This window comes from Talpa europaea (genome assembly GCF_964194135.1).
Source record: "Talpa europaea genome assembly, chromosome: 1".
NCBI classification, from domain to species: Eukaryota; Metazoa; Chordata; class Mammalia; order Eulipotyphla; family Talpidae; genus Talpa; species Talpa europaea.
The window spans coordinates 39,785,025-39,809,261 of NC_140073.1; the positions used below are offsets into that span (position 1 = coordinate 39,785,025).

General features: G+C 35.2%; 1 protein-coding gene across 1 annotated transcript; it reads left to right on the forward strand.

Moving 5' to 3' along the window:
* Positions 1-7,499: 7,499 nt before the first annotated feature.
* NUCB2 (nucleobindin 2) lies at positions 7,500-23,900 on the forward strand (the record flags this gene model as incomplete). Its single annotated transcript, XM_084248793.1, has 12 exons — positions 7,500-7,628; positions 8,473-8,580; positions 11,640-11,766; positions 13,416-13,519; positions 15,513-15,698; positions 15,899-15,989; positions 16,619-16,677; positions 16,776-16,868; positions 17,881-17,970; positions 18,726-18,896; positions 19,172-19,253; positions 23,857-23,900. 12 exons carry the CDS (start codon positions 7,500-7,502, stop codon positions 23,898-23,900), a joined length of 1,284 nt encoding a protein of 427 aa, XP_084104919.1.
* Between the last annotated feature and the right edge of the window lie 337 nt (positions 23,901-24,237).

Here is a 24,237-nt window from a genome sequence, read left to right on the forward strand (position 1 = left end):
GTTTAGCATTATAAGTCATCTGACAATGAAACTATCTACTGGCTAAACACCATTTTAGTGCATTTAAATTTTTGTCATTAATAGAAAAGCAATCATGCTACCCATAGTTTTATAAGTGGCTTTTTAAAAATTGTAATTGTTTATTTAATATACATAGCAGACTGAAAGTCCTGTGAGGGTAGGGACCACTTCTATGTCTCTTACCTTTGTATCCAGCATATTTAATAAATATTTGTTAAATTTTATCATAAAATTAATTAAATAAATGCAATAGGTTAAAGAAAACATCTTTCAATTCAATCTTTTAAAAAAAAAAAAAAAAAAAGATTTGGGCCTCCCCGGTGGCGCAGCGGTTGAGCGCTGGGTTACGAAGCTGCCCGCGGCCTCTGTGGCGCCGGTTCGATCCTCGGCTGCTCCCCAGCCACCTGAGGAGGGTCCCACATGGCGCGCAGACCTCTCCTGCCGCCCGCTGCTCCCCTCAGCAGCGTACTTCGGTCCTTCTGCCTGCTCTGCTCCCCGCTCTGGCTCTGGTGAATTCTCTCACCCTCCCGCGCTTCTGACTGTACCCAGTGCATGTGTAAACAGAACAAACAAACAAAACAAATAAATAAATAAATAAACATGCCTCTATAAAAAAAAAATTAAAAAAAAAGATTTATTTATTTATGCATACAAGAGCTGGGGTACAGGCCAGAGATGTGGGGGGTGAGTGGATCCACCAGAGATAGCAGGGAACAGAATAGGCAGACTGACTGAAATACACTGCTGAGGGGAGCAGTGGGCGAGACAGGAGAGGTCTGCCTTGTTATGTGGGTTGCTCCGTGGCCAGCTGGGGATCTAACTCGTGCTGCAGAGGCTGTGGATTGCTTCATAGTGTGGTGCTTACCAGGGAGGCCCTCAATTCAGTCTTAAATTGAAAAGAAGAGGTGTAAAAGTAGAGGGTTGAGGAAGGGAGAAAAAGATAAATGGGGAAAAATATAGATTATTATAAGGAAAGAAAGACAAACTAATTTCAGTTTTCTGTACTCTACACACCTTAAACCCATGACCATACTTTTTAACAACTTCCAGGTGGTTAATCAAAATAGGAAACTTTCTCTCTCTCTCTCTCTCTCTCTCTCTCTCTCTCTCTCTCTCTCTCTCTCTCTCACACACACACACACACACACACACACACTTTGGCCTTAATCTGGATAATGCTGGTATGAATCAATAGTTAAGAAATCTGACTTTGTAGAATGGGAATTATAATTTGGTTGAGAGGGGAAGAGAGAGCAGCTTTGTTTTTGAACTTGGAAATTTAGGGAATTTATTTGGTATGTATGGAATGCTAGGAGAGGTTTAAGAACTTTACTTACTTTGTAGTTTTGCCTGAGGCTTGGGCACCCTTAGGATCAGTGCTGCCCATACTGTTTTGAGATCACTGTCTGAGTTAGATTTTCCCATCATCCTACTTTAGAATAAAAATCAACCTCTCCTGGTTTGAACCAGCCTAATATGTCAGCCTAGTTCAGCCCAGTGTCTCCTCTTTAGGTCTCTATTCTTCTTATGGAAGAAGAGGGTGATAAAAGAATGGAGGCCATTCTTACTGACTTGATAATGGAAGAAAAGTAGGTAGTCTCTCTTCTTCCCATTACCCCTCCTGTCATTCATCTCTCCTTCCTTTGTATGGATATTTGTCTATTATCCAGTTCATGAAAATCTGTAGACCTTTCTCTAACATATTTGACAGTATTTTAGTATTTATTTATTTTAAAGATTTATTTATTTATGCATACAAGAGCTGGATACAGGCCAGAGATGCAGAGGGTGAGAGGATTTACCAGAGACAGATTGGGGTACAGATTCACCAGAGTGGGGTACAAAACAGGCAGACTGAAATACACTGCTGAGGGGAGCAGCGGGTGAGAGAGGAGAGGTCTGTCTTGCCATGTGGTTTGCTCCTTGGCCCGCCAGGGATGGAATTCGTGCTGCAGAGGCTGCAGATTGCTTCGTAGTGCGGTGCTTAATCCCTTGAACCACCAGGAAGGCCCCTGTTTTGTATTTAAAGAGATTTTTTGTGTCATTACTTGACACTGGTGTGCTAGAACATTTATTAAGGTCTTATTAAGGAGTAGAGGAAATGTTTTAATTAGTTTAAGACTTCAGTCAGTTAATTGTCCTAATTATTTCTAGAATAAACACTAAAAAGTTAGAAACTAGTAGGGGTGGGGTGTGTTTAAAAAGTTCTCCATTAATCAAAAATAAAAACAAAAAGGCAAGAAAGGAGAAGAGATAGGTACTGAAGTAACAGGGTAAATAAAAAACCCAAAAGAAGATGGTAGATTAAAACTCAAGGTCTGGTATCTCATCGACTCTAAGATGACATTGATAGTAAGATGCCACTATAGCCAGATAGAAAAAATACTGCCCATTAAGCTATCACATTTGTGCTTTATCATTTATAATATGTTTACTGAAAGTGCTTTTTTAGATTAACTTAGATATAGCATAGATTTTCTCATATCATTTTTGTGCATACATAAAGAAATTGAAAGTGAAATAAATTGGTAAAGGTATTCTGCCTTCTTTAGATTCACAGTCTGAGTCTTTTTTTTTTTTTTTTTCACAGTCTGAGTCTTTTGAAACCTTTCTTGATTCAAAATTGTCATTGTCTGTGTTTTCCCACACAGCATTGTTCTCTCTACTTTGGAGACTAAGGATGACTTTCTTCTCCCAATTTTTTCCAATCCCTTTGCCTGAACTTTACTTCCAAGCCTCTGACACTCATTTTGTGAGGCTGTCATCACAAGACAATAGAGTTTTCTTTTTTTTAATAGTACATGTTTTACATTTTATTAATTTTTTTCCTCTCTGACCTTTCTTAGTCATTTCATATTTATTTAATTTTTATTTTCTTACATCTTTGTTCATTTTTGTACAATATTTGATTTCTCCCCTCAGGTATATGCCCATAATTCTCCTATCACCACAGCACCTGTGAACTGTCACCACAGTCCCTTGTGCTCTTCCCTCCTCTGTTTTGACCCCTCTCCCTCCGCCTCCCCTGCTGTATGCTCAGATCTTTGGTCGTTTGCAAGTTTTGTCTTTTTTCTAACCCTTTGTTTGGTTTCTCCCCACCCTTAAGCGACCACTAATTTGCTTTCTTTCTGTATGGATTTGCTTATTCTAGACGTTTGATATAAATAGAATTACATAATATATATGTCCTGCATCCTGCTGTATTTATTATAAATCAGTCATTACATTTTATTTTGAAACAAACAAGCTTCTCCTTAAACAATCTCAGTCCTTATCCTCTAAAATTAACAAAAAGTGAAATTGCTTTTGGTTTTGAATTAGCAGTCACAATTCCTTATCTCCTTCCTGCAAAAGTTAAAAACAAATCCAGTTTAAATGAAATGCAAGTTTTGTTGTAGAGCAACCCCGATACAAAACGGGGTGCCTGACTGTGGGTCCTCACCCGCGCGCTTAAAAGGACTTATCAATGCTCTACTGCAGGCGCACGCGAAAGGTTCATAAAAGGTTTATTGACAAGGGAAGGGGAAATGAGGAAATGCACAGCTCTGGGAGAAAAGCGGGAGACAAAGTTTTAAATGAGTCCTACCCGATCCGCCGATCTGGAACCCCAAAATGGCGCTCTGAGAGCTGGCCGCCAGCCAGGAGCGGTGAAGCCGGGAGGCGAGCGATCGCGAGCCAGAGAGAGCCCTAGGCCCACGTGTTTGGTTTTTTTATATCCAACCTGGCTGCCCAACTCCACCCTCAGGTCCCAGCCACCCTCCCCTTGGTGGTGATGGGATTTGTCTTCCCCAATGTCCTGATGGTTTTAGTCTGGAGTGGGGGTGGAGTCCACAAAGCCTGTATGGGATTAACTCAGGACATCACTTCCCCCTAACAATTCTCCCCTTTCACTTTTTGCCACCATTTCCATGGTGATGAAGATCAAACATATGGATGCTGGGATACAGTCTCAGATGAAAGTTTTCCAGGGTTCCAGTCTGAAAGAAAACGAATCCCTCCAGGTATTGTCCATTGTGGAAAGCAAAAGTCCTCCATTCCTGGAAAAACAGTTCATCAGTCCCAGCCGAAAGAAAACATCTGGAGGCATTAGCCAGAACAAGACAGCAGATATGTCAAGATCACAGGAAAAAAAATGTTAAAATGGTTCAACTTATGCAAAAATGAATTCTCTCAACCTTGATCCCAAACTTTAACAGCATAGCAAAAGTTTGCAATTAAGTCTACTTTTAAACCATTTTGCCTATTTTTGCATAAAATCACAGGGCAGAATAACTAAGCAGCAATTTTAGCTGGCTTTGTTGAAATACTCCATATAGGATCAGAGCGAACCATTGGCATCCGGTCAATGTAGGCTTCAGGTACAAAGTTAGTCTCATCAGACTCCACCTGGGCTTTCCTCTTCTCGAGGGTACCAGGGCATTTTTGTTGGCTGGGTTGTCCAGTCCTGCCAATGGAGGCAAGCTTCCTCACCTTCTTTGGAGGTCTCTGGAACCCTACAAACAAGGCAAACAGGTTCTCCTCTTCTTGGTTCAGCTCTTTTTCAACTTTTGGAAGAACTCCACACAAAGCCACACAATCAAACTCGCGTCCAATTTTTTTTTAAGCAGACAAAATCCCTATGGAAGTTATGCAAAAACAGACTCTGAAATAAGTAGCAAAAATTACTACCACTATTTGTATGCTGTGTTGGTATCAAGGGGAGAGAAAATGTGACAAGTTAGCTTTGCTGGAAAAAAAAAATTGCAACCTTTCTGCAGATCCTGGTTACTCAAAACAAAACAAAACAAAACAAAAACTTCGTGGATTCAGGACAGAATGCATAAAAAAATTTCCAGTATTATGAATCGAGGAGGAACTTTGTTTCTTCTTCTTCAGAAGCGAGGTCCATAATGATCAGAGGGCATAATGTCTCACATCCTGTATCTCAAGTATGAAGCTTTCTGGTTGTACCACATTTTGTTTATTTGTTTCTAGAGAACTTTCTCCAGTAGTTGATTTTTGTGATCATTTTTGTATCTCAACACTCTGATTTTCTATTTGCTCTACCAATGTAATTTTAAGTTTACTGAATAGGCAATATCTGGTATAAAGGCATTTATAAGTCACATAGCCATTTCATATAATTGGTGTGATTATAAAAATTGCATTAGTATTTTTGATAATATAGTAGAAAAGATCTATACTTCATTCAAAAGAAAAAACTGATAATGGAATTTAAGACCTTGAAGAATACTGATAATTAGTTAAATCCTCCTTTAAAAAATGTATTATTTTTAAAAATGAGAAAACTTAAGGAATGAAAGTTGACTGACCTGTGATCACATAGCAAATGAGTGGTGTGACTAAAATCAGAATGTGGGCCTAAATTTATCTTTTCCTTACTTTTCTTAGGTATAACACACCCATTTTTCTTTACTTTGAGGATTTAAATGTACTTTTGGGATTAGCATTCTCTCTTAATCTCTCCTTGTAGAGACACAGTCTGTTTTCAAGAATCAGAATCACATAGGGCCTGTTATAAAACAGATTTTGTACTTCCTCCACCTCCCCAGTCTCTCCTGGTCCAGGGACTGTATTTTAGAACGACTGCCTAAAAGCAGACAAAGGCTTTGGAGTCAGTCCCTCCTTGGTCTGAACACTGACTCTAAAACTTAATGCTCTGTGCCCCAGATCAATTTTTTTAATTAATAATGTGTCCATTTTCTATACTTTGACATGTGATAATAATGTCTATTTCATAGGGCTGTTGTAATTTGTAATTCATATTAAATGAGTTAATTTTTTTTAAAAAGACTTTAGCATACTCCGTGGTACGTAGTGAACACTCAGTTATTTTCTATTGTTTCTTATAATAATCCTGAAGTAAATGAAATGTTTATGAACCATAAGTTCAGCCAGTGTTTTAGAATAGATGCCCAGAGACTTTTTGTCACTTTATTACTGAGATGTTGTCAGGAGACACACACACACACACACACGTTCATATATACAAACACATTCCTCTCTTGACTTGACTTCTTATTTACGGTAGACTTGGCAGAAGAATGTGAGAGCAGAAGTGGCAAATTGATAAAGGGATTCCACTTCCAAAATGGGATTTGACTACAGACACTTTCATTAATCTCAGGCTTCTATTATATAGTGAAGTGAAGGTAGACAGTATTAAAAAAGCATGTTTCAAAATATGTGGGCTAGCTGCCAATTGAGATAGAAGAGTTTATCAACTGTGTATGTGTGTTTTATGGTGGGAGGAGAGAGGGCCTAGGGAACACAAGATAAAGTGTGAATACAGCGTGTAGGAGTCTATGGGGAGATTCTTGTATTTGTTTATTTATTTAATTTATTTGTTGAGGTGATGTTGATTTACAACACTGTATATGGTTTAGAGAAATAGGGTCATACCTCCTTAAATGTATGTCATCACACTACCCCCCACCCCACACCAAAACACCCACTGTTCTTAAGCCTAGGCCATGGGACCTCCTTCTCTTTTAGAGAGAGAGAAAGAGGGAGAGAGAGATCCCCCGCCCCATCTAGTAGACTTAATGAATCTCTCTCTCTCTCTCTCTCTCTATATATATATATATATATATATATATATATATATACACACACACACACACACACACATACATACATATAATCAATTTTACTCATTCTAATTCTTGTAGTAGATTGTTCAAGCCACTAAGACTTCTATGGACTGAAAATATTCAAATAGAATAAGAAAAATTTGAGTAATATTATGGGGCAGCAGTAGTTGCTCTTCTTTTATTTCAATCGCATTTGTTGATATTTTACTGATGTATTTATTTGAAAACTTATTGACCAAAAAGAATTTTAGCAAATCACTGTTGGTTATGATAAAAATAAGGTTGAGAGAATATTTGTACCTTTATATAGATACCTATATATATTGATCTCTTTTAAGCAACTTATATTCATAGAGCTTATAGTCATATATTCTTATATTCATATATTCTAAATTAGGTTGAACCTAAACCAAGTTTTATATTCTGAAGTATTTGGTTCTCTAGTATTTTAATTGAGTTTTTTCCTACTTATCTCTTTCCTAAACCTGGGCTACTTATTTTTTAAGAATATTGAGCCCCTCGTTGCTTTTTATTTTGAAGCTTTTATAATTAACCAGATATTTTCATACTATATAAGTTTAAGCTTTAAAATTTTGTATCCCTGTTTTTTTTTTTTCAATTTTAACTTAAGAACTTTCTCTCCTGATTTTTAGTACCTTTAAAAAAATTCTTTATAGGAACAAATTCTTTATGGGTTAATGATCTACTTCAAGCATTATTTTTGATAAGTTACCAATTTTTACACCTTCAAATATTGTGTCTTAAACTTCCTGAGATTAAATATATTATCAAGGTGGCATTAAGAATACATGTATATATAAATTGAGAACATCTATTCAGGACGTTACTATAATTATACCTTTATTTTAGACAAGGTGGAGGACCATGCTACTACAATATTGTTTCCTCTTGGTTGCATGTCTTCTTACTGCTCTTGAAGCTGTGCCTATAGACATAGACAAGACAAAAGTGAAAAATACTCAACCTGTGGACAGCGCCAAGGTGCAATCGCCAGTAAGTAACATGATGGTGATAGCTTGGTGGGAAGAATTTTAACTAAGAAATGGCCAATATTTCTTATTTCTAAAGTTGATATTTAGCAACTACTTCTGATATGACAGTGATAAGAGTATTGGATAAGCATATTTTATTTTATTTTTTTAAAGATTTACTTATTTATGCATACAAGAGCTGAGGTACAGCCAGAAATGCAGGGAGTGAGAGGATTCACCAGAAACAGAGTGGGGAACAGAACAGGCAGATTAACGGTAAAGTACACTACTGAAAGGAGCAGCGGGCAAGTCAGGAGAGGTCTGCTACGCTATGTGGGTTGCTCCCTGGCCGGCCGGGGATAGAATACGTGCTGCACAGGCTGCAGATTGCTTCATAGTGCAGTGCTTAACCCCTTGCACCACCAGGGAGGCCCAGGATAAGCATATTTTAAACAATAATGTAATTCGTATTTTAGATAATACATAAAAGAATTAATCATAATACATGTCCAATGTGGAGCTAACCAGCTAAGAAAACATTGTGTTATAATCAAAAGAGAGACACATAGCAATGAAAACATACGGGTGATAATGGGAAAAATCAATTAATATTATTGGTTAAGTCTTTATTATCTAAATGCATATAGAAAATCTACCTTTATATTAATAGTAAAACATGATTTCAGTTCTTGACATACAGCTCTTCATTTGAGAAATACAACTTTTTAACTTTGTCCAAATTCTCAAAGTAGATATGTCTAAAAACCATTTTGCTAGAAATATTTTTTTAGGGATTGAGATCTTTAGATGCAGGAAAGAAAAAAAAAACTTAAAGGGAGCATTATTATCTTTTTCTTAACTTGAAGGAAACTGGACTTTATTATGATGAATATCTCAAGCAAGTGATTGATGTGCTGGAAACAGATGATCATTTCAGAGAAAAACTCCAGAAAGCAGACATAGAGGAAATAAAGGTAAATGCAATCAAATAATTATTTAACAGACATCTGAGCATGACAGATACTGAGTTAAGTGATGGGTATACAAAGACGAAACTCCACCCAAGCCCTTAAAGAGCCCTCAAAGGAGAATAATAATCAGAACTAGATTGCTATGATATATATGTGATAAGTATATAATAATATATTTTGGAAATGCAAATGATGGACACATAATTCCACCTGTGGGAGAAAGTGGGAAGTTGTCCTTCCCTGCAGAGGTTATGCTGGTGCTTAAAGACGTGACTGAGAAAAGGACAGAGACCAGGAAGCATGATAGGCTGAGGTGCAAGGGTATCCAGCTATAAGAGATCAATTGAAAAAATGAATGTAGTTAACTTGCTGGAAACGAGTGGGAAGTGGAGGCTGAGTGGCTAAAACATGAGGTAGGCATAGGGGCTAGATGTAGGGGCCGTGGGGATTGTGTATCATGATGTGAGGATAGTAGGAAGCTATTCAGAGGTGTAGAACAGATTAGCTTCTAGTGTTTTAATCAGGTGCAGATCAACTATTATAAGAGGTAATGGACCATATCTTACTCTAGTAGGGGAGGTTTAACCATCTGCCTCTGTCCTAATAGACATAATTGTAACCCTAAACATCTCTTAGTCCTCATTCTAAAGAAAGGAAGCTGTAAAGATCTGATGTGAGAGATTCTTTTTTTCAATCCCATCCTTGGGCTATCAATCCATTTCATTGTGTATATCTTAGAGTCAGCGAGTAAAAAAAAATTCCAGTAATTTAAGTTTAAACTTTCCAAATATTTTTGTTTGCTTGCCTCATTTTTCTTTATTTATTCATTTTAAATTTTCTCAAAATTTCTATGAACTGTTTCTAGAATCAGAATCAGAACTTCGAAGGAATCTTTCCGGATCAAGCAGTCTTATTTTAATCTCTGTCCTCAGTGTGGGTCTCTTTGAAGGACCTAGTAACATCAGGTCTAAGCAATTACCTGTGTGTGGTTTTCAGTCCATGACTCTCCTCTCAGAGGCTACGAATTGTTCTGGGGGAGAGGGAACAGCATTTTGTCATTAATTTTTCTGAATTGTGGAACCAGTTTCTTGGGGTGAATGATATTTATTGTAGAATTTTCAATATCTTATCTATTTAAATTAGGATTAAGAGCATTATTTGGGGATAACATAGAAACTGTGGATAATGAGAGATATATGTCGAGAAATACAGGGAAAAAAGACAATCCACTTCCTGGTTTGGTGTAGAGAATACTTTTTATAACTGTCTTATTTCACAATCAATTTCTATTCTCTCTGAACTCAGTGTGGGGTGGGAGGTGGTAGACAAAATATAAGTCAAACTGCTATTCAATGAAAAAGAAATGAGAAAAAACAGGCAAAAAACCCAAAAGAATCATTACAAATAGTCTAGCAAAGACTCTTGTTACAGTAAAAAAATGGGGGGGGGGATTGGAATTTGTCCTTTTCTTTCCAGCCTTTGAAGCATTTTGAAAGGAAAATCATACTACAGTTCTTCATGTCCCAAGCACTGCTGATTATCATTTTGCCCACACTGCTCCACAGAATGTGCCTTCATGAAGGATGTCAGCAAACAATTTTTATTCTTTCTAACATCTTTATCACAGGAGGCCACAGATTTTATGGCTTGTGAAAACACAGATTTCTGAGCCCCACCTCCAGACTTTCTAAGTCAGTGAGTCTATGGCCTCATTTCTAAAGCACCCAGTTGATGCTAATGCTTCCACTGGGGACAAGTTTGAGAACCACTGTTCTACATGGCCGTTCTCTTGAAATACACTGTTCTTTTTTATTCTGTCACAGCATGTTCTCATAGTTCTCCTTCTCCCTCTCGAACATTCAGTCTTGGTTTCTCTTGTGAGGTTTCTTTTCTTTACCTTCCTCAGCAGGCCTCCGACTCAGTCCTAAAAGGTTTGTCTGCTTGGTTTCTAATTAATCTCACAATTTGTGATTGCAAATGTATTAATAAACAAGAGAAAGTAAGCCACTAGCTATTTTGTTTCTTAAACCTTGGAAAATGTATCTAGTTACTTATCTATGAAATATATAATCAAAGGAAGCCACTGGAAAAGATGAATTTTGAAAATTTATTTCCAATGACTAAAGTTTAAAGAGGCCAAATCACTTTTAAAAAATTACTGAAGTAAAGATGAAAAATGATGTAAGAATTATATAAAATAAAATATTAAAAAAATCATTGAAGTATAATTCTCTTTAACATATAATTCCTTAACATACAATTCAGCGACTTTTAGCACAACCAGGTATGCAGCTACCACCATTATCTAATTTTAAAACAATTTCATTACTCCCCAAAAAGGAAATCCTGTGCCCATTAAGTAATCACTCCCTAGTTCCCCCCTTTCCTCAGCTCCTGGCAACCCCTAAACTGCCTTATGGGTCTAAACTCTATGGCTTTGCCTCTTTTGAACATTTCATATATATAGAATGATGTAACATGTGACCTTTTGTGTCAGGCTTAACATAGTGTTTTCAAAGTCTATTGTGTTGTGGAATGTATCAACACATGCATTCCTTTTTTTAGATGAATAATATTCCAAAATACGGATATTCTAAATTTATTTTATCTAAATTTATTTGTTTTATGATGGACATTTAAGTTATTTCTACTTTTTTAGTTAGTGTGAATGATATTGCTATGAATATCCATGTACAGTTTTTATGTGAACATAAAATTTAATTCTTTAGGTGTATACCTAGGAATGGAATTGCTAGATCATATGGTAACTCTGCACTTGACTTTTTGAGGAATTGCCAAATAGTTTTCCATAGTGGCTACAATATTTTACAGTTCAAGTTATTTTTGAGTTTCTTCTTTGTGCTTTAATTATATTTTTCTAAATTATACAGTTTTTAGACATCTTGATTTTAGAATTAAAATTGAATCTCAATATCAATATCAAATTTATCTAAATTCGTTAAAATACTTTTTGCCACTTTATTATAATTACTTTTACTACACTATATCTGGTAAAAGATACAATGTAAGAGATAAAACTAATTTATTAATTTTGTTAACAGAGTGGGAGGTTAAGCAAAGAGCTCGATTTAGTAAGTCACCATGTGAGGACAAAACTTGATGAACTAAAGAGACAAGAGGTGTCAAGGTTAAGAATGCTAATTAAAGCTAAATTGGATTCCCTTCAAGGTAAGTGATATAGAAAATACAGGAAAATTTCAATACTTGGTTGTTGACATCAGTTTACATTTAGCATGTTCTTTAGTGAAAATTGAATGTTAGTATTGATTTGACATCTCTGATTTTTTAATTTAATTTTTTGAATAAACCAATATATTCACATCATTCAAAAAATTAAGCTAGCCTCAAATATTCCAAATTAAATGAAGAATGAAAAGTAGTGAATTAATCAACTGATTTAAAAGAGGAAAAGTAACATAAAACAAACCTTAAGAAAGCACAGAGAAGATCTAATTAGAATAATTTTCATTGATGAAATAGCAAAGTTGTCTGAGAGGTAGCCCTACAAAGTTACACTTCCATGCTCAGACAATATAAAGGAAATTCAAGTAAACAATTAAAGAGCAAATATTGATGGTATTTACACTATTCCATAGCACAGAAAAAAGGGAAGTCTTCCTAGTTCTTTTTATGTATTAATTTCCAAACCAAAATTACTGTATGTCAGCAGAATACTATATATACATAGGAAGTGGATTTATTTAATAGTACAATTGACTCACTAATAGAATATCTGATATTAGAAATCATCATATGAATAGAAATAATAAGAAAAATATTATGGTGTGACAAAAGAAATCATAAGGTGAAAGGACAAATGATAAATTGGAATAAATCTTTGAAACTTGTATTTTTTGCAATTAAGACTTTTTTTTTTTTAGAACTATATAAGATGCACAGCACAAATGAAGGAAAAATACACCAATTCTCATAGACATTTTGGTCCTACATGGAGCATAGCTTCTGGATTACCAACCTCTTCTACCAGACTGATGCATTTGTTATAATTGATACACACACATGCATATACGGGGGAAAACATGCGTACATATACATGTACATATTTTGTAAATCATAAGTTTACATCGACAGTGCTAATTACCATCCATTTTGATAGTTTTTTTTCTTTGCCTTCCATTGTTCCATATTGTATATTTCTTTCCCCTAAGTGAGAACTTAACTTCTAACCACAAAAGCACCCATGCCTATTTTGCTCACTTCTCTAATACAACTCAAATATCACAGAATCGCTTCACCCATTCAACTATAATCAACTGTAGCTTGTTTTTAAAAACTTTTTTTATAAAGAAAAACAAGTGATGTTTCTCTGAAAATAAGTTATCATTCAAATGAATGAACTTGAATTAGATTTTTATTGTTCTATTAAAGATTCATTAGAGCAACATACAAAAAATTCTTCCATATAAATTTTAGAGCAATTCATTCTAGAAATTCTACTTAGACTTTTGATGAGGGCAATAAATTAGAGTTTATCTACTTAAGTAGGAAATTTGGTAGTTTACCTATAATAAAAACATTTTTACTATTAGTTATGTTCATAATTAACAAATCTTTCTAGAAATAGCATTAAAATTGCATATTAAATTTTATTTCATTTTAAATCTAAGGGTTTTGCCTTTTCCTAGCATGACAATGTGTGTAATATTCTAAAAGAAAATATGAACCTAACTAAAATTTTAAATTTTCTTACAAAATTCTATAGCAATAAATACGAATGCTTATTCTTATATATACTTTCTATTAATGTTTCTAGCTTTTAATAATTAATCATTTAGAGCTTTCTCATTTTCTTTCAGATACAGGCATAGACCATCAAGCTCTTCTAAAACAATTTGATCACCTAAACCACATGAATCCTGACAAGTTCGAATCTACAGATTTAGATATGCTAATAAAAGCGGTGAGAATAATTCCAAAAAATGTTGTCTTTGAGGTTTTGTAGTTTGATGAGTAAATACAATGAAGTGGTAATACAAATTTTATATATTCTCTAGAATGTCTTTATTTATTTTTTAAAAATGATTTATTTATTTATACAAACACTGGGTACAGTCAGAAGCACGGGAGGGTGAGAGAATTCACTGAGCCAGAGCAGGCAGAAGGACCGAAGTACACTGCTGAGGGGAGCAGTGGGCGGCAGGAGAGGTCTGCGCGCCATGCGGGACCCTCCTCCGGTGGCCGGGGAGCAGCTGGGGATCGAACCGGTGCTGCAGAGGCTGCGGGCAGCTTCGCAACCCAGTGCTCAACCACTGAGCCACCGGGGAGGCCCTCTAGAATGTCTTTAAAGGGAGATAGCTTATCCCTTACTGTTGGCAGATCATATAGACATATAGTCTGTAATTCCTTAACAAAATTTTTTAAAAAGAAGCTATAAAGGGCCTCCCCGGTGGCGCAGCGGTTGAGTGCTGGGTTGCGAAGCTGTCCGTGGCCTCTGCTGGGCCGGTTCGATCCCCGGCTGCTCCCCGGCCACCAGAGGAGGGTCCCACATGGTGCGCAGACCTCTCCTGCCGCCCACTGCTCCCCTCAGCAGTGTACTTCGGTCCTTCTGCCTGCTCTGCTCCCCGCTCTGGCTCTGGTGAATTCTCTCACCCTCCTGCGCTTCTGACTATACCCAGTGCATGTACAAACAAACAAACAAATAAATACATAAATAATAAAAAAAGAAGCTATAAAAGCTGAATTACCTGGTTTGAATTACAGTAAGGTTATTTGTAGTTTTCATTTAGCTTACTTAATGTGACTATTCATAGATTTTGCTAGAAAAATACTAACCTATTTGATCACAGTCCTCTGTGATCACCTAAGTTTAAGGTATATAGCATGATGACCTGACATATGTGTATACTGTGAAATGACTAACACAATGAGTTTAATTAGTGCCCATCATCTCATATAGATACATACAAAAAGAAAAAAAGAAAAAGAAAAAAAAATTTCCTTGTATTGCGAATCTTAGAGTCTACTTTCTTAACAACTTTCAAATATCCCATATAGTGGTGTTAACTATAGTCATCATGTTGTCCATTACATCCCTACTACTCATTTATCTTATTGCTGAAATTTGGCTATCTTTATCCAGTTCTCCTTCCTAACCTCTGTCTCTGTGGTTGGGTCTCTGTTTCTGGTGTTCTCTGAGTTTGTAGATCTCTTATATTGTGGTTAGAAATCATCCTAGTTTCTGTACTAATTTGATACAGTTTTTTCTTTGTTGTTTTCCAAATTTATAATGTTTATGAGGAACTTCCTAACTTTTTAGTTTCTTGGAATGCCTACATTCTTGGTAGTAAGTATGACTAAAATAAAATGGTAGAATTTTAAAAGAGGAGTCCAGTGTATTTTGCTCCTCTTATACTACCTTATATTAGAGTCTGCTACATGCAAGAACGGCATTCCTTTTTTTAATATAAATTTTATTTTTATATTCCCCATACAATTGCAACCCCCTTATTTTGACCCCAATCCCTCCCCTCCCCGCTCCGCACACCCCCATAGAGTGTCTCTGGTTCATAGTTGTTTGTTGATTTTTGATTTTCACTTTCTTATATTCATTTTCCTGGTCCCTTATTTAAGTTTTCTAGATTCCTGCTATGAGTGAGACCATCCGGTATTTTTCTTTTTCTTTCTGGCTTATTTCGCTGAGCATGAGCCCTTCCAGCGCCATCCATGGTGCTGCAAATTGCATGTGTTTATCTTTTTCGAATGCTGAGTAATATTCCATGGTGTATATGTACCACATCTTCTTGATCCAGTCATCTATTTTTGGGCATTTGGGTTGTTTCCAAAGCTTAGCTATTGTAAACAGTGCTGCTATAAACATAGGGGTGAAGGTGCTCTTTAGAACGGCTTTACTTATATTCTTGAAACACATCTTTTTATTTAATTATGGATTATAGGCTACAAGTGATCTGGAACACTATGACAAAACTCGACATGAAGAATTTAAAAAATATGAAATGATGAAGGAACATGAAAGGAGGGAGTATTTAAAAACACTTAATGAAGAAAAGAGAAAAGAAGAAGAATTGAAATTTGAAGAAATGAAGAAAAAACATGAAAATCATCCCAAAGTCAATCATCCAGTAAGGATTATGACTTTATGACTAGTTGAAGACTTTTTCTTTTGTACTAGAGAGTAGAGTTTTGTCATCAAATTATTAGTACTTAAATATTAATTCTTAATTCTGCCATGTTCATCAAACGTATTTAATTTTGGTATATGTATATAAGTATTATATGTATATATATTACATTTTGAGTGTTTTTAAAAATTGATTCACAGGGAAGCAAAGACCAACTGAAAGAGGTATGGGAAGAGGCCGATGGTTTGGATCCTAATGACTTTGACCCCAAGACATTTTTCAAATTACATGGTAATAAATTTGATGCAAATATTAATATTTACAACTGCTGTTTGAAAAATTACAGTCTATTCCTGATATCTGACAAAATTGTTTATGTAGTAACATCTATTAAAAAACAGTTTTCTATTGTCCTACTGATAGCAAATGTTTTAAGTTTTTCTGTAGGGTGCTAAAGCAGTGTTTATTTCATACTGATCTGCAGGATGAAATATCTTAGGGTCAGTAGCTGTGTCTTTATACCTGTTTTTACTGTTGAGTTATTATGTGATTTTTTGCAAGTTTCTGAGCATGATCCCTTCCAGTGGGATGTAAAATGAAGGTATTTCTATGACTCAGTTATATCTTTATGCTATAATATTAAAACTTACTTTTAGTGTCATATATTGCTAGATAGATGAAGCTTTATATTTGGGGGGAAATTAGTCATGGTTTTTTATAGAAACTGTTATGAATTATGCATTGAGTAGTGCATGTTATCAGTCGGACTGACCTGAGACTTCATAAAAAAACATTTTTTTGTAATACTTCATGTCAGTACTAATTTTGCAAACCATCTGTAAACATTTGTATTTTTATTTATTGATTTATTTTCTAAGGCATTAAGATAAGTTTTTTCATTTATAATATTTAAACTTTAGATGTCAATAATGATGGCTTCCTGGATGAACAAGAATTAGAAGCCCTGTTTACTAAAGAGGTAACTGAGTTTATCAAGTATTCATTGTTTTTGCTTTCTCTTTTTTCCTTCTGTCATCTTCCTTTCTTTTTATGTTGGTTTTAAAATTTTCTTTTTAGTTGGAAAAAGTATATGACCCCAAAAACGAAGAAGATGATATGGTAGAAATGGAGGAAGAAAGACTTAGAATGAGGGAACATGTAATGAATGAGGTAGGTTTTCAAAGTTTAAGATTACATGTTATATCTGTTGATTGTCCAAGTGTCTTACAGTAAATCTTGCCATAAGATGAAAAATAAATACACAGAATAGGTATTTAATTGGATTTTGCATTTTTGATCCATAGTATTTAGTATATTCACTTAGTATAAATAAAACAATTTGTAACTATTTCAAAATATTTTAAAAACTCAAGATGCCCCTGCATATCAGCTCTAAAATATTCTTTAGAAGTCAAGAAATACTGTAGTGCAATATTTGATGTTTTAAATGCTATGTTATTTTTAGTTAAGAAAATTTAAAAAACCCAGTACCTTAATAATTTATAACGATAGATATTTATTTCTTGTTCACATCACTACACTGAAAACTCTGATCTAACTAAGGGTAACTAAAACCTATGTTTTGCTTCAGTGATTTTCACTGATATTTGAGCTGTTAATGATGAATTGGGATCTCTGCTGACTGCTGGAATCCCTGTATCAAATAAATTTCTCTGGCCATTGTAGATGTCACCTTTGTAACTGAATTTGCCTGCATCTACAAGCACCGTTGAAGAGGATTTGGAGAGGTTGTCTACTTTAGTTTTGGCTTAGTTAGTCATCTTTAAGGAAAAATGTTCAGAGGATTTTAACTTAAATTCCTGTACTTTGGCCAAAACAGTTTTTTTTCTGGAAGATTATTTTTCCTGACCAAGCACTTGGCCTCAAGAGGGATTATACATGGTGTGGTAAGGGAGGAAGCAAATACTAGACTAACCAGTCAGATCAGCAAACTGAAACTTTGGGGTATCAGATGTATACATATCTCACTGTATTTTTAAATTGGAATTATATAGATGAGAAAAATATCTATTTTCTGATTCCAGTACAATTGAGTGTTCCATCTCAATTTCTGTGGGTGTTAGGCTAGCTCTTGCTGAATGTCAATGTAGTAGCATCTATTAGAGGATAGTTTCATGAGAAAGAGTTACTTTATTTTACATATTCATTTTCCTTTAATCAGGTTGATGCTAACAAAGACCGACTGGTGACTCTGGATGAGTTTATGAGAGCAACAGAAAAAAAGGAATTCTTAGAGCCAGATAGCTGGGAGGTAATTTGACATCAGTCTGTTCTACCTTTAACTTTTATTTCACATTATGGTTGCATTATTGTCTTGGCTTTTCATATGATATGCTACTATAAAATAATGTCACTATAAAATAATTGATCTCTTATTTGTAATCACATTGCATATAATTAGAAGTCTGTTAGAAATTGCTCTGTTTCTAAATATAAAATGTTCATTCTTGAAAATTAGAAATATAGATACATTTAGAGGAGTAAATTAGAAGCTACCTATATTTCTACCATACAGAGGCAGATACTTAAATTATGCATTGTGATAAAAAATTTCTTCAGTTAGCCTGCCCCATCCCAGTTTCTGTGGGTTATTTTATTTGCTTTGGTTTGTATTCTACTGGTGCTTTTCCAAAAATCAAATCTTTCCAAAAATGTGCCTTCAGAAGAGTATCATTTTCTTTCCCACATTCTTTGTCCTTTCAACCCAGCTCTCTCCCTTGTAACCAATCTTGTAAGTCCTATTGTAACAGGGTGGTCCCCAGGAAAGGGGGAGGTTCCTGGCCCCCTTTCCTGGGGACCACCCTGTTACAATTCTTTTCTCTTTTGCTGAAATGAGTGCATAAATACCTATTTTCTTGAGTCCCCTTCTTTTTTGCCCCAAAAGTTTAATAAGTTAAATACACTAGATATTCTTTTATACATTGCTTATCATAGAACTTTAAAACTGAATCTGACCTTCCTGTTGTATTTGTAAGATTATTTTTTCTTTTTTTTTTTTCCTGTAAGACATTGGATCAGCAGCAGTTATTCACAGAGGAAGAGCTAAAAGAGTATGAAAATCTTATCTCTTTACAAGAAAATGAACTAAAGAAAAAGGCAGATGAGCTTCAGAAACAGAAGGAAGAGCTACAACGTCAGCATGACCAACTTGAAGCTCAGAAACTGGAATATCACCAGGTGGTGTTTTGTAGGATTGTGACGTTAAAAAGGATTTTCGGCTTTTTGTTAAAAGCCTATGTTTTTGAAATAGATTATTTCAATATATTAGAAGCTATAACATTTTAAATTTTACTATTTTAGGACTGCTTTATTGAATATTAGTCTGAATTTTAGAGCTGGAATATCTCATTTTAGAAATCAGTTTTCAATTAGTTTGTTGGGCTTTGTCAAAGGTTATAGATAAGAAAAAATAAAACAAACTTAGTTTTAAAGTGTTCTTTTCCACTCACTAGGTTGTACAGCAGATGGAACAAAAAAAATTACAACAAGAAACTCCTCCAGCAGGGCCAGGTGGAGAACTGAAATTGAAGCCACGTATGTAATTTTGTTTGTTTAAGGAAATAAACAACTGATTAAATTTAAATTTTATTTATTACAAATATAATTTCAAATCATTATTTGTAGTTACCTGTGTTACTTTCTATATGTCTGTGAAAATAGAGTAACTTGTATCACAGAAAATGAAAAGTACAATTTTTATGTATCAGCACATTTGAAAAGCTATATAATTTGATAGCTATATTCATGATGACATGATTTATTTCAACATTATTCATTATTATTTCTAATCAGTTATTGATATTAAGAAAACATGTTTTTAATTGTAATCTATGATTAGGTAAGTGTAATTAAAAGACAAATATCCAATATATCTACATATAAAAGAAGGTTCAGAATGAAAAAGGTACCTTTAAATTGAAAGCTTTTTTTTTTTTATAGATAATTAAAATTCGAAGCCCATCAGAACTTGGAAGAAAATTGTTACCAACATCTGTTTCATTTTTTTTTAACCTCCCTTCCTTTTTCTCTGATCAATAAATACTTTAAAGCATATATGGAATAAAGGAAGATACTTTTCAAATGAGAACACATTTTTTGGACACAGATATGTAAGGATTGACATCTACAAGAACCAGGAAGACAAACTCAATATTTGCTTCCATTTTCACATTTCCTCCCTTTTTTCTTTGTTCACCTTTAGTGATTTAACTAAATGGGCATATGCCATAATTTAATGAAACTATCAGTGAGATGCTATTTAAGTGAGACACCTTCATGACTTTTAAAATCAGTAACTTGCTCTCACTCATAAAAGTAGATTTTCTTTTATGGACACTTATTATCCCCTCTCTCTGTGAAAGTCTTTGATATTAATAGTTCTCCTAAGAAGATCATAGTATTCCCAGTGTTTTTGGTAAACTTTTCTTACTTTCTGCAGCCTTACTTACTAGAAATTCTTTCACTGAACAGCTTTTGCTGCCACTTCATGTCATTTTCCATTTGTAATTCTGTTATTCAAGATCAGGTTCTGCTAAGCATAACAGAAAAACCAAAGATTGCAATGGTTTAAACCACTGTTTAAAGATTTTTTCCCCCTCTTACATAAAAGAAATCTGGAAGTAGGTGGTATCCCAGTTCCTGTTTTTACGCCATACTATCCTCAGTTCATGGTTTTTATCCTCAACTTACTTCATTCTCATTGTCCAAGGTTGCCATTTAGACAACATAGGAGGGCAAGAAAAGGAACTTTCCTCCAGTTGAATGAGCTTCCTTAAGGCAGTTTTCCTGGAGAACCATACAGCATTTGAACTTGTACCTCACTAGCCAAAACTAGTGAGAAATTCACCTGGTAATTTACTTAGCTGAGGAAGAAAGGGAAGAGGGAGAGTTTGGTGGGCAGCTTTCAATTTTAACCCAAACAGCCATATTGGCTACTTATATATCCATGTACATTTTTCTGAAACATGGAAAACACTCATTTCCTCTACCACGAAGGAAAACCACCCAAATCTAATCCATTATTATATAAAGCTCTAAGTCCATGTATTGGGGATTAGTCTTCTCCATCCAGTTAGGATGTGGCTCCCTTTGTTTTGGCCATCTACAAACTAAAAAATAAGTTGTCAGTCCCATGAGTTGCCAACCACACGCATCATGGTGGGATAGGTGCGGGGGAATGGCAATAAAATCAACCTTTTAGCGAAGGGGAAAATGGGACTCATAGCAGTCACTGATCCACAGTTTTAAAAAAATACTGCTTAGCAAAAATAACCAGGTCTCTCTGCTGTCAATAAATATATTCTTTGGTTTACCCATCAGGCATCCTGTTTCACCTTTCTGGGAGCAGCATCCTGGTCTACTGTCCTCAGAGGCCCTTGGCTTTGCCCTTTAGGAAGTTCTTATTATCTATTAATTTTCAAGGCCATATTGGGGCATGTGAAAGTAAACCCTTCTTGGAGGCTGTGTAGCCGTACTACTTCCCTTCCTGTTATTGTGTGGGATTGTTTTAGATAGTTACAGGCTTTTGCAGGCTGGGTTTGGGAATTTAATTTATTTTCATTTCCTTTAGTTCTTTGGCAAACAGTTCCCTGCAAGAGTAATAAGCTGCTGGTCTGTTCTCTTTAATTATTACCAAAGATCTTGTTAAGACAGTTTTTAACATGAATCACATCTTTTATTTGCTGACCTCTGTACTCGGTCTCCTCCCCTTGGGTCTTAACGGAATGGTACCTACTCAGAACTATTTTAAACATAGATTTGGATAGGATGGCAACAGTTTTAATCTGACCTTTTCCCCTAGTGTGACTCCCGTTACTCAAAGGAAGGTGCTTGAAAATGGCCTTAGAGCCTTTAAAACTGTTTGAGTTTGGAGTATGTTAGTAGTTGAAATTTTCACTTCATCAGGGCTCCAGACTTGGGATTTTGTCAATGTTTTGTAGACAAAGAACAATGCCCTCATCAAGTTAAATTCCATTGCATCTCTGCAGACCTCTTGCTCTGAGTCATATCTCTCTTATAAGATTGAAAGAGGCAAGAACCAGACAGCATTCTGCTAGCATTCTAAAGTTCTGCCATCACTTTCTCTGATAGCTTTACCTCCTTTGTCAGGAGTCTTATTACCCAAAGCCTTACCTTCTCAACCAAGTTAACTCCATATTTAAGATCATTTTACCCATTGCACCTTATTTGTAGGTATCAAATTCTGTGTATGTCAAGATTATCGGTTTAGGTAAGGGGATCTTCCTAATTGGTTTTTAAACAGAATGAGATTGATGAAGAGATATAGTTAGCTTGCAGAATCTTTGGTAGGGCTAAAGAAACAGAACCTTGTCTGAGCTTCCAGGAGCTATATCAAGAGTGATATGTCAAAGAAGCTGATGCTTTTGGAACAATCAAGAAGCAACCTGCTGGATCAGGAAGTCATCTGCTGGATTAAACAGCTGTGAATAGTTCCCAGCTCCAGAAATACACCAACTCTGCTGTGCTTTGTGTCGGCAAAAAATGGATACCTCATGTTCTGTCGCTCTCTCCTTTGACTCAGTTCTGAACAGAAGTCTCAAGTAAGTGCATCTAACTGATTGGATCAGTCATATCTGGACCCCTAGCTGCAAAGGAGGCTGGGAAATAACAGTGTTTAACTTTTCCATCTCTGCAGTTCAGGAACGCCTGTTAGAGGTTGCTGAGTGAACCAATCCAATGTAACAACTCATAATCTTACATTATTTCCCTTAATACTAATACATCTTAAAAATTTTGGTTCCCATTTCACAAATTTTTAAATAAGCATTGCATATTTCAGATTTTTAACTTTAAATCATGAATCTCCAATTTAAATATAACAATATAGATAAGATCTGCTTTTATGTAGTATTGGAAAAAAGCACAAAAATCACTGAAGAACATAATATTTTTCTTCAGAAGTAGAAAATTCCTATCTCTGTTTTTTAAGTTGTAAGGAACATTAAAAAATGATCCGGGACATTTCTTTGTTCATGATTCTATCTGTAGCCAGAAACTGTGGTAAAACAGGAATTCTCTCCTTAGTTGGTGGAATGGGGTTAAATCAGGAAATAATTGGGAGAGAATGTAGAGCAAATTCTTAAAATGCTTTTGTTGTGACAGGAGTAAATTAATGAATGGATATTACTGTAGATAGACGTCACAGTTTCTAGCATATTATTTTAATTTATAGTATTTAAAAAAGAATGGTTAGTATTCATAGGTTTAGGGAATTCCAGTTCTTGTTAGTACTGGGCATTTATGAAGAATATGAATCTATGGAGTCGCTAAAAGTGTTCTTTCCACCTCTGTTAGAAAGTATTGGTTCTGTGTTAATTTATATGATTCTTCTTTATACTTATGTAGATATTAAATAGTCTTTGGTTTAGCTACATTACAGTATGAAATAATTAGAGTTTCACATATGAATTTTCATGAAACATCAATTTCGCAGTATGCTTAGGTATACATAATTAAAAATGTATTTTAAAAGATGGTGGCCCTCAAAATATTTAATTCTCACTAAAGAAAACTAAACTAAAATTTAGAAACAATGGTAAAAAGTCCTTTTGAGACATGACTATACTTTGTTTAAAGGAAAGTTTACAACTGTATTATTTTTTATGCGACTTGAACAGATTTGCAATACCATTTAAATGCAAGTTGTTTTTCATGTGATGAAAATGCAAAGAAAATTTTACTGCTTTGAGGTAATGTGATTTTTTTTAAAAAAGATTTATTTATTTATACAAGATTGATTGATTCATTGATTTATACAAGCACTGGGTACAGTCAGAAGCGCGGGAGGGTGAGAGAATTCACCAGAGCCAGAGCGGGGAGCAGAGCAGGCAGAAGGACCGAAGTACACTGCTGAGGGGAGCAGCGGGCAGCAGGAGAGGTCTGCGCACCATGTGGGACCCTCCTCTGGTGGCCGGGGAGCAGCCGGGGATCAAACCGGCGCTGCAGAGGCTGCGGGCAGCTTCGCAACCCAGCGCTCAACCGCTGCACCACCGGGGAGGCCTGGTAATGTGATTTTTAAGATAGCCTAGCTAATAAAAGAGAAATCTATTTTCTTTAGGGAGAAATTTTGACAAACCCTGTTGTGGTTAGCACCTAAAATTTAATCTTTGTTTTATAGCTGTGCAGTACAATCAAGAAGAAAATGAAAAAGGGCCAAATTAGATGATGAGCTTCCTTTTCATGCAAGATTTTTATCCCTTGAAGAGCCTGCTGGAGAAGTCCACCTTCTCTCAACCACTGGTGCCTCAGCGTCACACTTTTTAAATTCATTTGTCTTTGTTGGAATCAGGAGACTAAGGAGTATTAAGGAAAATGCAAAGTTTGCTTCTTTGTTCCTTGTGGGTAATATAAAGGCAGCTTGCTTTCAAGGTGTGAGATTTCAAGGAAATCAAATATTTTCCTTTTTTGTAATATCATCAGCAGGATTCCAATATTTCTCTACCTACCTTTAGATTTTTTTAAAATGAATAATTAGCTGTGAATTAGTAACTATTTCTTA